This window comes from Hermetia illucens, chromosome 2 (assembly GCF_905115235.1).
Source record: "Hermetia illucens chromosome 2, iHerIll2.2.curated.20191125, whole genome shotgun sequence".
NCBI lineage: Eukaryota > Metazoa > Arthropoda > Insecta > Diptera > Stratiomyidae > Hermetia > Hermetia illucens.
Window position 1 is genome coordinate 38,480,221 of NC_051850.1, and position 17,065 is coordinate 38,497,285.

General features: G+C 41.4%; 1 protein-coding gene across 3 annotated transcripts in view; it reads right to left on the reverse strand.

Moving 5' to 3' along the window:
- LOC119648386 (potassium voltage-gated channel subfamily KQT member 1-like) overlaps window positions 1–17,065 on the reverse strand; it is a 592,778-nt gene that overhangs the window by 149,952 nt on the left and 425,761 nt on the right. For 2 of the 3 annotated variants that reach the window (XM_038050124.1, XM_038050123.1), the window contains exons 2-3: window positions 12,794–14,016; window positions 12,388–12,607 (exon numbers count right to left, since the gene is read on the reverse strand). The exons of the other annotated variant lie outside the window; for it this stretch is intronic. In XM_038050124.1, the coding sequence (XP_037906052.1) occupies window positions 12,388–12,607; window positions 12,794–13,397 (824 nt within the window). In that variant the 5' untranslated portion in view covers window positions 13,398–14,016. The remainder of the gene's footprint in view (window positions 1–12,387; window positions 12,608–12,793; window positions 14,017–17,065) is intronic. 3 annotated transcript variants of the gene reach the window in all.

The following is a 17,065-nucleotide window of genomic DNA, read 5'->3' on the forward strand; positions in this document are numbered from 1 at the left end:
GGTAGTCCGCCAGCGTGCTGTTGCGGGAGTCCAACACTCTGTGCGTAAACGCATTCACCTACCCTACTCCCCAAAAAAAAAAAAAAAAAAAAAAAAGAGCATTAAAGTTACGAACATGAAAGTCGGCCAAGGCTCTCGGCTTAGATGGCATATCAAACTCGTGAAATTGGCAATAGTGATAGCACCATAGACTTTCGCAAAAGTATTTATTGCATGCTTGGAAGAAGGCAACTTTCCTGCACAGTGGAAAAAGCAAAAATTGATGCTCATCCCGAAGCCGAATAAGGAAATGCCTTTTGAATATCATTGGCAAACTTTTCGAGCGAGTAATATATAATCGCAGAAAAGAAAAGCGGTCTATCGGAAAGCGAAATCAACGATCAATGCGATTAATTTGGAAAAAAAGTATTTGCCAGGCTGAGTATCGCGACGTACCTTAAATGTATTCCTTCGATAGAAAAGCGGCTTCGTTGCTACTCAGATGAGGGCCTTCAAGAATATCGAACAGCCTGTGGAGTACCACAAGGATCAGTCCTTGGAACATAATGTCTAATGTGGTGCTAACGTTGCACCTCCTTGGCGGAACTGGAAGTGGTAGCCAATACCTACTTATCAGCAGAAGGCATCGTGAGAATATATTAAGTTGGAAAGCGAAAAAAGACAGACAGACGGACGGACAGACAGTAATACCATTTTAATAATGTTTTGTTTTACACAAAGCCTTAACAGTGGATTTACCGAACAATATCTGTCGAAACAGTCTACATGATAACAGGGATGATCAAAATTGATATTCTGGGGAGAGAAGGACAACGTCTTTCTGATTGAGCGTATGCCACTGGAGAACTTTCTGCCCGATAGTGTTCGTTCGCACGGAGTGAAACCTATCGCTGGAGAGGTGGAGCGAGTCAAAAAAAAGTGCCACTGGACCCACAGAAACACCCAGGATTACCGGGATGGATTGAGTGAATTCAGGGCGAAGCAGTGTTCGACCTAACACACCTTTTGAGCAGACAAGGACTTCATCGAGCAGACAAGGACTTCATCGAGCATACCTTTATCGATTTAGATATGACGATGCCCCAGTAGGGGTTTTTTCAACCATATAATAATAAGTATAATTGTTTTATCTCACTTTTGCCCCCACTCTGAACAATTGATACTATCAAAACAAACAACTTGGATTGCATTCAACATTTATACTTCCATTGGTGCTCAGAAACTTTTCAGACTGTCTTAATGAAATTCCTACACGTGTGCATATTTTACATATTTTCTTCAAATATCCGCCCCTTTCAGCTCATTGCCATCATAAACACTTCCTTTAGTAAACGTCCTTCATACGCTGGAGGAACATCCCCAATGAAATTTTCCAAATCATAATCCTCTTTCACAATTCATGCACCCACCAAAAGCAGAAGAAATCGACATACATATCAACATCGTCAAATAAACAGATATACAACATATGTTTGTTTAGATTATGATTTTCGGAAAAATGATGATACGAGGACTACTCTCTAAGCCACCATCACCCCCATCGACGGCTTGAATGTATCTTAATCTACGTGATTTCACCGAGCTGGATCCATTCTATCCTGCAATAGCTCAGATGAATAAATTTCTCGACTGTATGTGTGCTCTCGTAACGGAGTTCTGTGGGTGTAATCTGAGGAATACACATGGGTAAAGCATGTGATTTCATCACTTCGCACTTACGGAAAGGACTCGTCGACACCGACGAGACGAAATGAAAAATCATTTTTTTTTGCCGGGGAAATACAAAAAGGCAACTTTACAATTTTTCTTCTCCAAGTCTAAAGGTCAAATTTTACGGCTGGAAGAATCTTTGATGGAAAAGTAGTTTTATTATACTTTCTAGGGAGCAGACATTCAAACCGGAGCGCGAGATGAAGGCATTCAAGGTTCATTCCATTTTATGCCCACGATGCAGACGAAACCTTGAACGGAATCGGGGTTCTCATTCACTTCACTTGCCGATCTCATATACATATAATAACCTTTATCATTGCTCCTGTTGCTTGCAAGGATAACAACGGGTCAGTTTACTTATATTTGCACTCCTTCACTGTGGAATACGTAGTCCATGTCTGACATCGTCTACCCTTGCATGATTGCAGACATGTAGAATGGTCAGAAATGTCTTCTAATCGCTGTTACGATATTATTGACCATAAAACGGTTTCTTCTCTCTCATATTATATATTTCCGTTGGATTTTCTCTATTCTGTTCACATATCGGGGTTGACCTTTCCGAAGAGGACTGGAAATAGAAGCTAAGAATATCCATAGAACATGTAGCATATGTCCCTGTGGAATCATATACACTTGTACGTAGCTGTATCAATCGTCCAGCGATAGCGATCCACATTTAGTTATCTTCTCACTATTGTTGGTAGATATTTCTGTAATGCAAGTATATTTATCCACACATATCGGTATTTGCAAGATGAAAACTAGTCAGTCGAAAACTAACGTATTTTTTCTCCTTTTGTGTTCCTACTTTTATTCCATCCCGGGATGATCTACCTTATTCAAGCTTGGGGGAGTTCCTATGTACCAAGTGAGTGGAAAAAAGCGATGATTTTATTCAATATCCAAATGGAATAGCTTATTTCGCTTCATCAAACATTTATGAGAAAAAGGACGATTTGAACCTTTGTAGTTTCAGTCAGCCTAGTAGGATTTGTTTGAGGGCTTATAGGGACATGCAATAAAGAATATTAAAAATTTCCGCAAACTGAACTTGAAAACTAGGACATGTGAAACGGAAGTGTACTATGCACGTATGGTCCTTTGGCTTCAGTCAATTCCTCAAATCGTTTATCATCAATTTGTGATTATGTGCACCAAGACGATAAAGGCCGAATTTCTCAGCTTCTCAAAGGAAGAGGGGAATTTGGACTCAAAATATCAAATGCTCCATGAAATATATAGAAATGAATATACCGGCGATGGAATAATTTGGAATTCCAAAAAGTAATTACAGACTAAGTTGAACAATACTGAGAAAAAGTTAGCGACCACGAATAGCAGGATAGTAATGCCGCAAAACAACAGAACTGGTTGGAACAGTTGGGGATCAGTCTCAACGTCAGTAACAGTGGTGGTGCGGATGAGAGCAGTTAGCTCGTCAACGGTAGCAATATTATCGATAGCCATATAAGCAGTCATGGCAATAGCAGGAAAGACAAGGCAGTGAGAAAAGTAGGGCTGACAGCCAGGACGAGGCAATCGAAGTGGCTGTAAGCTACAACCCTAACGGCTGAATCGAATTAAACTTCGTCCATTAAATTAAATTGAAAAAGACACTAGTAGTGCTACAAAAGCAATTTCGGCTAGTGCGGAGCGAAGTTTTACATCTTCAGAATCCTTGGAAAGTCATGACCGATCAGTTCTTCGGTAACACTGAATAGTCATTCCCTCCTAATAAGTGGCTCTACACAGAAACCGACATTGTGCACATAATGGGTTAGATGAAGGTTGCTCGTCCACACTTACTGACAATATTCGCTGAGAACTAAGAATCCCTAAATTTTTTCTATTGGGCGTATTAAATATAAACCGGACTTATTTTTTAAAAATTGTTCTGTTTAGTATATTTTATTTACAAAAGTGTCTTATATTTCTACATACGCTCCTGCCAAGGAAATGCATTTTCCCATTGAATTGGGCGTTGTTGACCCCCGTCGTCGTAAAATTTCTTTGAATGATTTTGAAGCCACTGCTGCATCGTAGTCAAATCACTTTCCTCTAAGCGCTTCTTTTATTGACCCAAAAAGATGGAACTCGCAAGAAGACAAGTCCGAACTGTAGGAAGAATGTTCTAACCCTTTGAAAAGAGTCCAGTCTTTGTTTCGTTGCATTGGCTACATTGCCTTGCGTTGTCATGAAGAAGGATCAAGTTTCTGACTCCACTTTTCGCCGAAATGCTAATCCAGCATTTCGCAATAACACTGTGCATTAATAGTGCGGCGATAATGATGAAAACCAAGATGAATAACAGCTTTTCGATAAAAAAAACCAGTTTCCATTACTTTACCGGTTGGCAATCTAGCCTTGGCCTACACTTACGCCCTCCCGCCGCGCTTCCTCCGCTGCATACTGACCTGTTTCGGCTGAAATGTGTACACCAGGTGACGATTTTATCCAAAAGCGCTTGCTGGAATCGTCCAAACAGCAACTAAGAAACTTCCAATCGGTGCCGCTTGTGATCTTACAATAGCACGTAGCACCTAAGTATCTAGCGGAGACTTTTCGAAATTCCAAATCACGATTTTTTGGATATTTTCTTAACTTGTCTTGACTTCCTCAACGATTTCGAATAGGGATATTCGTCGATTTGCGGATCGCCTTGATATTTTCCACGATAACACTCATCCTTGAGCGCCGATCGTGGCTCAGATTCTCGACTTCCTCACACTCTCCAGAGAATTCTTTATGCCATGCAAGCACACGGCTCCTTGAAAGGGTATTTTCTCCGAACGGTGCGAGCAATCGCTCCAAAATTTCGGTTGGATTCACTTCCTTCCTAGCGAAAAAATTAATAATAATTCTTTGCTCCACGGATACGTGCACTTCTTTGTTGCTCATGGCTTTCGCTTTCGAGACATTTTCGGGGTTCACGAGATTTTCGGCCGGTTACCCTTTTTAAATAAAGGTATCGACTACTTGCATATCAATCCTTTCCAGATATAAGGCCCCGTCAGAATGCTAAAAAAAATCGCTCCCTTTTATATTTGATATAGCTTCGTAAATTTCAATCGACAAATATGTTCCTTCATTTAAATCCTCATCACTTTATAGGCTACCCAGTAGGTGAAAGAATCATTCAAGGGAAGTGCATACCCGTACGCTATGCCGCTAATAGTATACTAAATTGCTGTCCTAAAGTGCTTGAGTAAGACATCTCCATATCCAACTTAACCTTGCTGATATCCCACTGATACTCTGAAGTTAGAATTCATCTGTATTTTGGAGACTCTCTTGACAACTATAACCTGGACTGTATATTACTGATATCCTCACCAACATCCTTTCCACCAACATCATTTCCCTAATCCTCTGGTGGATAGCGCCTCTCACTACTGACCTGCTTTCACCTTTGCACCGTAGAATGTCCCATTCCTGGTAGGTTCGTATGGTGTATGTTATGTTACTTCCCTCAACCGTTCGTCTCGATTCCACAAAGGGATTCTAGTCTGTACAGTGGCATTGCCGCTCCTTTTCTGGCCAGCTTATCCGCTGCCTCACCTGACCTCATCTAATTAAATATAGCGTAGAATTTAGAACCCCAATAAGGTGCCAATACCGTATTGTGCGAGCCGAGTGTATTTATTTTATTAGGACATTCCCAAATCCGTTTGGAATTCATCAGATTGGACCTAAGTGGCTCGCAGCGATTAGAATTGCAATACTTTGCCCCTTATATTTCCTTTGGGGGTTGAAGTATTCAGGCCTATATTCCGAAGTGTGGCGGGTATATCAAAATTGGAAGACGATCTTTATCCAGTCAACGTACCCAACGAGCTATTTGAGTATATGAAAATCGACGGTCCGACGGGAACTCACCTTCTACGCAAGCAAATGCTGCGGCTAGCGCAGATAAATCTGCTGCACACAAAGAGTGCCTCACTTAATATACTAGTCTTCTTCTTAGAGGATGACATCGGCATCACACTAATACAGAAGCCCTGGAACCATCAAAGGCCTCCAATGTAAGTATTGTAATTTGTTCCAAAGCGCAAGAGACACCGATCGGGACAGACCTAGAGCATGTATCCTCGCCAGGAAGAGCTTGCACACTTTTCTGTGTCGGGACCTGAGTTTCAGCCGCTCTTTCGTGGTAAAACTGGAGTAGGCTTAGGCAGTTGAATACTTTTCAGTCTATATCTCGCCACAGAGGTCTCCAATCAGTCAAGTCTCCAAGTTTGGTCAAGTTATCAAGGACAAACTCTCCAGTGCAGAAATTGAAAAGAGTGTACGACATACAGACACTGCCACCATTGTGGAATGAAGATCTGTCCAGACCCAAGAAAATCTTCACCTTCTGCCAAAAACACAAATATTAGCAGTCATAAAAGTATTGCCTGAAGAAGTACAAGTGGGACATCAAGACTGAAAGAGTTGTGCCATGGCTTGTCGAGATTTGCCGGAACTGTATCGCTTTGGGATACGTAAGACAGTCTTGGAGACGGGTACGTACTGTTTTAATTCCGCAAGCGGGAGGACTTCAGCTTCACCTCTTTGGTGTTGAAGTCCCTTGTATGCTCCTGGCACATTCATTTAAGGCCGATAATGGAGAGAACGCTTTTTTCTAAGTCCCATCAAGGCTCATCTATAGAAACCGCTCTCCTCGAGGTAATTAGTAGGGTTGAGCGGCCACTATAGTATAAGCAATATTCTCTGGTTGCCTACCTGGATTTAGGGAGAGTATTCAATAGTGTAATTATCAATGCCATCAAGGAAACCTTGACCACCAGACAACCAGATAATATCCATGCTAAAAATGGGATAATCTAGTCTGATCTAGGAGGTAGCCACTTGACCAGAGCCGTGAGTAGACGCACCCCCCAGGCTGGTGCCATCTCCCCGGTCCTCTGGCTGATAGTGATGGACGAAATTTGTCGGATTTTGGACGAAATGTTAAGGTGTCAGGGCTGCTTCCCTCCATTATGAGTGACATCATAGAATGAGCGCTGGGATAAGTGTACCTGTGGACTGCGAGAGGCAGACCCGGCCAACCAAAACGGAGCTGATGCTATTCCCCATCAAGGCAAGGGGACCCGAATTACACTTTCCGCGGCTAAATCAACAAAGATTGGTTCTTTCCTCCAATGTAAACTATTTGGGTATAATCCTGGATCCGAAGCTAAATTAGAGTTGGGACAGAGAATTGAAAATTAAGAAGGCCTGTGTAGCTTTCCGTGCCTGCAAGAGGATCATTGCAAGGAAATTGGGTCTTCGATCGAGGATAGTTCTCTGGATGTATGCAGTCGTCGTTCGTCCCATCGTAAAGCCCGGTTCTATTGTGTGGTGCAAGGCACTGAGCAAAAAGTACGATAAAACGAAGCTTAATGGGATACACAGAACCGTGTTTGCAGGGCTCTGAAGCCCTGCCCGACAGATGCTTTCAATATACCCCTACACCTCTTCTCAACAGACTTCCACATTAAATACATTGTAGCGTGCAATATTGGCAGACTAACATACGTGGGTTCGGACGCTGTACTTAGGGACCTCTGGGCATTCCCCACGAACTACGTCACACGGAGACTTGACGATAAACTTTGTTGTGAATTTTCCAACCAAGGCTGAGTGCAAGACCGGCTGCTTGTTGCAAGGCTATGGCACAATATTTTCCATCCATGAATCAAAGATGGTCCGTGGAGTCGGTACGGTCGGTCGGTGTATCCACTCGGATACACCGCGTGTATCTGAATCGTACGGCTTGCTAGGATTTACTAGTGTATTCTAAGCGGCAGTATTGGCGATACTGAAAGCCCTTTCGACGATGAGGCATAATCTGAGGTGCAAAGCGTAACATAGCCATTCTGACCGACAGCCAAGTGGGCAAGAAGGCCTTATACTCAGCAGTGACATAATGTAGGTTGGTGGGGCAGCACAAAAACGCGTTAAACAGTCTGGCGGCATGCTCAAAGTTACCCCCCTCTGGGTTCCTAGTCATGGGTTGTGCTCTTGGCAGTATTTCAGCGGCTGCAGTCCGCCTATAATAAAACCCGATCGTGAGAGCTTTTGTGATAGTTGCATGCAAATGCATACAAGATTACGAAATACACTGGCCAGACTCGGCATTCCCTGCATTGCTGAAGCTGCGGAGAAGAGGGATGAACCCTCTGGTATTTTCTTTGCGTTTGGCCAGGGGAAACCGTTCTTTGGCGACCTTAGAGTGATCTCCAGGTGCAAGGTGTGTGTGTAAATATTACCGGGTAGCTCTGAAGATCTGAGCCATTTAAACTTTGCCCCGTTGCTCTTACCAAAACCGTCATAGTCTTAGGAGGAGTGGCATCAAAACGGTACAACACGACGCTAATTGGCCTCCTCGGAACGGCCATTGATACCTACCTGCCTATCATTCGATGTGGAAAAAGTGAATAGGACGACAAACTCCGGAATGAATGCAGGATTCTGCAAGAACTCGAATTCTGTCAATAGCATTATTAAACCGCCAATGATTTGGGCACTATCGTATTCTGATATATACTGATTCATAGATAGTAATGAACCCTCACAATGAATTTCTCATAGCTCTGCACGTTTCATTACTGAATTTCACAGAATTTATGCAGTTTCCATTGATTGTATTCAAAACAGAACACAGCTCAGCTGTTTCCTTTTCAAAATGAACACCAATTTTTCGAATCTCAGAGTCGTTATATGTCAATAAATAACTTCTCACAAGCCGAAACAGAGAAGTCGGTGCCCTTTTTTTTGGGCAGGACACTCGCAGCCCCTCCCATAGTTCTTCTGCTCAAGTAGACCAACCAGCCGGTAGCAAAACTGATTGATAAGTCGGAAACATTGTGGGCGCAATGAATCACGAACCGAGCACAGAATGCTGCGGCGACGTTATCAAGAAGTCGAGAAAGTTAAAAAAAACACTTTGGTATGTTCTTGATCTGAACTTGTTTAAAAAGGACTCCGAATCCTCGATTCCTTACAATCATCATACACATGAAGCAGAGTACCAATTATATCCCTCGAGAAGTGTCGGTTGACTTTCCGGCACACTAACTCTTATCATTAGGGAAGTGCAGTGAGCATTCGCAATTGCGCAGCAGTGCTCACATAAATGTCTTCACTTTGGCGGAAGGGAAATGCTTGGGCAAATTGCATACAGTTAGACTTTAATATAGGCAGGTACATAGCATGACAATGTCAATCATTTCAGATATGATATATGATGGTACAATTACTAAATGGATTTAGGCTTGCGAGAGGTTGGCGTAGAAATTTTAAAGCGAAATTAAGGGGAGTATTTTAAGAGGAGTCCGGATAGCTGAGTAGTTAGAGCGCAAGGCTATCGTACGGAAGATCGCGGTTCAAATCTCACTAGTGGCAGTGAAATTTGTATCGCGATTTGACGTCGGATACCAGTCGACTCAGCTGTGAATGAGTACGGGAGTCAAATCAGGGTAATAATCTCGGGCGAGCGCAATGCTGACTACATTGCCTCCTAGTGTACCGTTACGGTCTTGAATGAAGTGCTCTAACACACTTCAAGGCTCTGATCCAACATGGATTGTTGCGCCAACGATTATTATTATTATCATATTTTAAGAGGAATATTTAAACTACTTTAATTTTTATTATTATGGGGTCGGATGGAAGTAAGAAAAATGAGAATGGAAATAATAAAATATCTAAGCAGCAGGGATAGATTTGGATTTTAGATTTTGGCTGACGTTAAACCGTCGGTATAGAGATCTACATTAAACATCCTAGAAAATGATCTTAGTTTAGCTTAGAAGCGATTTTGGAAAGTCAACATTAGGCAGTAGCAAAAACTATTCTCCCTTGTCTGAAGTTCTTTCAAAAAAGGAAAAAAATCCAAAATGTATAGATTTGTGGATCCTAGTGAGCATACCTCATTAGAAGACGAGCATTCATTAGTCGAGTACGTTCTTTTACTGAGTGCTGATTTTTTTTCATGAGATTTGTGAAGAATGTAGATTAAATCAAAATAAATAAGAAGCAGATAATCGCAATGGACAGTAACTACAAAGACTTCTGGAAGGACATACCTATGAAACAATAAGTCCCAAGGCGAAAACGAAAATGACAATTTTTTGTTATATGTTACCGAAGGAAAGGGTAGGAAAATAGTTACCATTTTTAATGCCCGTAAATTTCTCCATGTGAACAAAGCTAAGGCTAAGGCAAAGCAAAAACGAAATTTGTAGACAGAATTGACTAACTTTAGCAATGTATGGCCCCACAGTGAGCGCCATTTCACCAAAATTACCATCCAGGGTGCCTGTGATAAGCATGACTAGCTCAGAAGCGCGCAAGAGAACGTCAACGGGAGATTTCAGTAGAGTTGTACTGACGTGCTGGCGGACCTGGGGTGGGGTCGACCCGAATCAATCTAGTATTATCTACGCTCATGACAGATTCCATGAAACTTGGATAACGACAGAGAGCAAGTTCATGATATTTGGGGGTGCTACGGTTTGTGAAAGCTCCAATGTCAAGACGACCTATTTCGAGACAAAACATTAGAGAAAACCAAATCCACCCCGGTTTTGTGGTACTCTATTCGGCAGACTCCGCACTAGCCCATTTATCATAATTATCATCAATGTAGTCCGGGTAGCTGAGTGGTTAGAGCACAAGGCTGTCGTACGGAAGGTCGCGGTTCAAATCTCGCTGGTGACAGTGAGATTTGTATCGTGATTTGACGTCGGATACCAGTCGACTCAGCTGTGAATGAGTACCTGAGTCAAATCAGGGTAATAATCTCGGGCGAGCGCAATGCTGACCACATTGCCTCCTACAGTGTACTGTAGTGTACCGTTACGGTCTTGAATGAAGTGCTCTAACACACTTTAAGGCCCTGATCCAGTATGGATTGTTGTGCCAACGATTATTATTATTATTATTATCATCAATGGCGCAACAATCGGTATCCGGTCTAGGCCTGCCTTGGTAAGAAAGTCCATCAATTTGATATCCCTAAAAGCTGTCTGGCGTCCTGACTTACATCATCGCTCCATCTTAGGCAGGGTCTGCCTCGTCTTCTTTTTCTACCATAGATATTGCCCTTATGGACTTTCCGGGCTGGATCATCCTCATCCATAACGATTAAGTGGCCCGCCCACCGTAACCTATTGAGCCGGATTTTATCCACAACCGGACGGCTGTAGTATCGCTCATAGATTTCATTATTATAGAGGTTGCGGAATCGTCCATCCTCATTTAGAGGGGCAAAAATTCTTTGGAGGTTTCTACGAACGTGGCAAAGAGTTTGCAAATTTTCTTGTCAAGAACCCAGTTTTTCGAGAAATATGTAAGGATTGGCAAGATCATAGTCTTGTACAGTAAGAGCTTCGGCCCTATGGTGAGACGTTTCAAACAATACTATTTTTGTAAGGTGAAACAGGCTCTGTTGGCCAACAACCCTACACGGATTTTACCGTCATAGCTATTGTGATTTTCGACCCTAGATAGACACTAGCCCATTACTTCCACATTATAGTTGCTGTCATTTACGTTTTCTCTAATCTTATTTTTTCTTTGCCAACAAGTCCGCTTGTACATAACCGTAAATATGCTTCATCTTAAATACATAATGAAAGTATCTGAAGTTAGTAAAAATTATTCTGTTCAGAAAATGTCATTCTTTCTATGGTTCATCTGATTCTAATATTAGAGTTGGTAAAAGATGAAGATATACATATGTTTACTTACAATTAACAAGGTTTCACACCTTAAAGGTTAATTTAGATCTCTGAAGTGCGGGTACGTCCAGCACTTTGTTGAAAGATTCATCTGCTAACCTTGTGACCTTGCAACTATCTATTGTATTATTTTCCATTACTAGGATTCTAACAAAGCGCCAGAATACATAACACTCCCATCGACTACATCCATTTCCAGCGCACTAAAAATAACCTTTTAGAATGCATAAACACCAACTTGCAGAAATGGCAGACACTTCTTCTTCTCGCCTCCACTTCTCCAGTTTATCCACAACGGAAGATGCCAACCTCGTTAACTCAGGGTTCGCTGGGGACATGCAATAAACTTTCACAAATATTGACTTTGGGGCTTTTGTCTCTACATGAATAGTTACTTGGAATATTCAATGCATATCCATCAGCGACGGTACAGCTTTGCTAGGAGGAAAAGTTAGGCACGATGACGGGAAGTATAGACACAATAGCGGGAAGTATTCAAAATGGCTTGAAATACATTCCCCAGGAAGGTTAAAAGCACACGGCAAAAGTTGAAGGCTCGTAGGTTGAAGAGCGTTGTTAAAACTTTCTGCAGGATACACGGTGTATCCTTCGCACCTAGGACCGAGTTGATATAAAGTGTCATGGAGTGGGCTGGCTATTATGCGTTTATTTAACCACGAACGATTGGTACTATGTATCGTATGTAGGTACATTTTGCCTTCTACAGGCACAGAAAGGATATTCCATTCTTTCCTGGTTAAATCGATTTCATAAAATATAACTCAATTGAGATTTACAAATCCCTGTAGGTTTTCAGACGATGTATGTTGAAGGCTGAATGCCTTTTCGTAATTGGCGTGAGAGATAAATTGATTTCGCGTTCAGAAATCGTCCTTCTTCCAAGGGGAGCAAATAGCAGCAATCGAAAAATATGAATATGACTCACACTGTGAAGTGATAGACGAAACACAGCCATCCGCCAGGATGCTCTAAGAACACATAAAGTCGTTCCTGGAACGTTTTACCGCGTCGATGATGAAACACGTATTTCGCTTTGAATGCTTGATCTATTGGTAAGGCAATTGGATAGTACGGATCGGGTATGCCAGGGGGTTGGGTTGGATCACTATTCATCGTAGCGTCTGCATCGTCGGTGACCATGTCATCTGCAATGTGAATGGAGAGGAAAATCAATCATAAATCCAATGTAAAAATAGAAACCCAATGGCTTGGGGTCATGAATGATTGGCGCTAAGTGAAATGGGTGAAAGAATATCAAAGAAATGGATTTTAGGGAATGGTGGCTGATATGAATGAAAGGTAATCTTGCAGTAATTTATGAAATGGCTTACCTTCCGTTTCTCGCGACACACCATCCAAGATGTCCGCCCGGGATCTTGTACGTCCTCGACTTTTCCTTCGTATTGGCGTTGGTACCCGTCTATGGTGTGCTTCGAACCTTGGAGCTCGTCCGGGACGAAATCTTCGTAGAAAATTAAACGGGGACTTTGTGGTTTCAATAATTTCTGGAGTTTCTTGTGCCGATTCAACGTCATCCACCAATTCATCTTCGGATCCTTGCAGAGCTGTATAAGCGCAGGAATGGGTACTAGGGGTGGTTTGTGTAGTCGGTGTTTCTTTCAATGGGGTTTTCAGTACGGACAGGACCAGATCATCGCATGGTACTGCCCCAAAAGGACGATCCTCACCAAATGATCTTGAATTGTACGTTTGCGAATGAAGATTACTAACTTGATGAATATTTCCATAGGAATAGTGACGATGTCTATGATGACCTGCCGCCATTTTTGATGGCGGGGCCAAGGGAAGAAGTTGTTGGCGGGCAACTTTCGCTTGCTCCTGCTGCAGTCGAAGGTTATGCGACTGCCTGAAAAGTATCTCCTGCTCTCCACGATTCATGGCTATCGTTGTCGTGCCCAAAACAGAGGACAGCATTTGCCTTTCAATCGCAAGCCTATAAGACTATCATCTCGCGATTGTGTTCGTTTTGTTGGAGTGCGAAACATCGGTGAACTCTTCGGTACCCATTGAATACGGTTGAATTTGCCGAAACTCGACGTTCTGCCTTCCCAGGATTTCGATAAACAATTCCGGAACATACACGTGATTTATGGAAGATATAGATGTTGTCCGCGAGCAGGAACTGTTGTGACTTTACAAAGATCTACTATAAAATTGTTCGATCATCGACGGAAATAACTTGCTCACACTCATAAATTATTTAAATATTTCGATATAGATTCGAATCGATTCGATTGGATTATCACAGATACAGACGAGTAAATATAGATTAAGTTAGAATATGCGTAAATACAACTTAAGTGCTTTGAATACGGCGATTATATTAAATTTGTGATATTACTGTTAGTGTATTGCTCGGATATATTTATTTGTAAATTGAATTAGCGCTGATTATTATATTGCTTTTATTTTTCATCTTTGTTTAGGTTGATGCACTCCACTTCCACTTTTTAGTGAATATTTTCTGATATGATTTCATAAAATGTCTCCATGTCGGTAATATTCGTTACAACTTGATTGCGGTTGCTGCACTCTGATTGAGTAAAAATATACATTTATTTAAACTTGCTTGGTTGGTTCGCGAAAAACCATGGAATCCATTTGCGAAATTAATGAAATAAATGAATTTTACGTGCAAATGCAGATAAATTCAATCGGAGAGAGTATATTTATTGGATCTATAGTATATCAGGCATGTTTGTGGATATAAAGGTAGTCGTCGAAGAATTTGCAGCGGTGGTAATGGCGAATTAACACGTTCTTTTCAGATTTTAATGAAATTATTTATTTCGTAAAGTATCTTTAGCTGTAGTGGCATTTCATCTAGGTATATATGTAGGTATACTCATTATCGACAAAGAAAAAAACAAACATCGATTTGGGTCTAACCCTTTTGGTTGCATCCGTCATTCAGATAATAACTATACTTGAGTCTATTGCGAAAAGAATTGAAAGCATCGGGATAATACCCCCATAAATTGGACCTAACATAAAAATATCTAATTAATTAAGGGAGAAGACAGTGTAGAGAGTAAAAAAATCACTTCTTCTCGAACAAAACGCGGGCACTCCGACCGCTGAATTCAAAAAAATCCCGCCACTACAGTCGTTTGTTTGCTAGCGCGCGTCGTCTGTTTTGATCTTTCTGCTTATCAGCTGGTTAACTGCGGATTGACTGGCGCGCACTCGCCTCTCTTAAGTAAGTGAACCAAGGACGTGAAGTTTCCTACATGGTAGGGGCTGTACCCCTTTTATAAAGCAAAACTAACCGAACTAGGTGTTCGTGCTATTTATTAAAAGGCTACTGTTATTGTTTATTGACAACCGTTTGGTTACGTTGTTTTTGTTTGTAAAGCACCTTCATTTTGACAAATGAATAATGAAATGAATAATAAAAATATCCAAAGTTCATTCGATCGATCGGAAAGGAACTAAAACAAGGAACTAACGGGCGAACGCTCCAAGAAAAAAGAATTCTACGGGAATCTACATTCGAAGGACGACAAGGAGGAAACCAACTAAGCTCAAACTTCAACGTCTGCAAGAAAACTTCGTACAAGCAACGAATTTGTTCCTTCCACATCACAGAATTTTGTGTATGTCATTTTGGAGTTCTTCTCGATGTTTACTGTTCTTTTGGAAACAGTTAGTTGTAGAAAGTGTCCTGAAAAAGTGCAGTCAGTGATCTCTCAAGAACGAGGACTATGATAAAAGTTCAGTGCAGTTCAGAAATGTGAGTGAAATGAGTTCAACCTAAGATTGTGTTTTGCTATGAGGTTGCTTGGAATAGGTCATGTTGGTGTTACTTTGTTTTGTGGAATTATGGACATGCACATGCCAATCGCCAACAAGTTACTTCAATGAGCTACCTAAGAAGATACGAGAAGCTTCTAATGTAGTTGCAGATTATTGTATGATTGGATTGTACTCAAGCCAGGTTATAAGTTAGGAGACATTGCAATTTCAATTGACGGATCCTGGATGAAGAGGGGATTTTCTTCATTATTTGGTGTTGTAGCTGCTATAGGAGTGCTGACTGCAAAAGTGGTAGACATTTCAGTGAGTAGCATGTTTTGCAAAGTATGTGAAATTTAGGAAAAAAAAATTTGCCACTGACGAATATAAGAACTTCATCGATACTCATTGGCCTGACTGCAACGCTAACTAAACTATAAATTTATTGTTTTTGAAGAATTACAGACACGTGTTTCGGACACAACATGTGTCTTCTTCAGTGCGAGATTACAAAACCAGCACCGAAGAAGGACCTATGTTGTATCCGAAACACGTGTTTGCAGTTCTTAAAAAAACAACATGCAAGAGGATATTTTGAATTGAAGAACGACCCTTTGCCGGATTCAGGTAAAAGGATAAAGAAAGTATTGGCGTAACTGAGAACTGAGAAGGCCTATGCCCGTACTGCCAAGAATAAGATTCACAAACCAGGCGACGAATTTCGAGAAATTATAGCGGTTACAAACTGGCCCACGGAAAATATCATCAATTGGACTAACGTGTGAAAGATTGATTAAAGATGAAGAGGACCTCATTAAGAAACTTAAGAATGTGGAGTTTACGTCACCGGATGAATGGTTAGTGTCATTCAACATGGAGGCTTTTTGCAAGCATCCACTGAAGGATGCGCTTCTATACTTTGAGGAAAGAAAAAATCCAAATCCCTGACGTACAAACCGGAAACCGATATGCTAATGAAACTTATCGGGACATGCTATCATGCACCTGATACCTGACTCTTAGAGGAACATTTTTCACAGGAATTAGAGGTGTAGTAATGGGAAACCCTCCGTCACCTTTCTTCAATGACTTGTTTATGATAAGGATTGAGAATGATCTACACTGGAAAGCCTGCTTTCTGAAATCGGGACAAAGTATGCCGATAACGTTTCGCCGTGGAGAATAGACACATCGGAAGTCACGACTCCTATTTCTAGTTTTGAAAATCATTAGAGAACAGAAAAGGATTCTCTTTGCCATTTCTAAGAAACCCAGCCAACCCAAAACGAACGATTCATGAAAATTTGAACTATTCTAGCTCAAACAAAATAGCATTCTCGCATTCAACGATCCACAAATTGCTCTCAGCTTTCCTTAGTGTCAAATGAAAAGCAGACTTGGACACCTCAAAGATCGAAAATTTATAGACGAGCCCACGGAAATACAGATACAAAGTAACTTGTTCAGGCTGTGAGAACTACATAGGACAAACCAAAATACTGACTTCGGTATGCTGGTGAGAATACACGAGAGAATCAGAAGCGACGAGAAAGTCAATGGTAGCACGCTACATCTTAGAGAAGGAGAACAGGACCCCAGAGCAACGTGTACGTAGTTAAAGAATACAACAACAACAGCAGAAAACTAGATGTCTTGAAAGAGAGACACTGTGAAATACATCGTCCTTGTAATGATCGTAGAAGTTAGGTGTAGTCAAAATGACCTTCCGGCTCGGTTATGGTCAGTCACGAGAACAGAAAAAGTGTCGAAAGTTGAGCGTGCAGATCCACCAGCATCTAAGTGCAGCTGTATTGGGTTGTCCTGTGCAAGTCAGACTTGGAAGTATA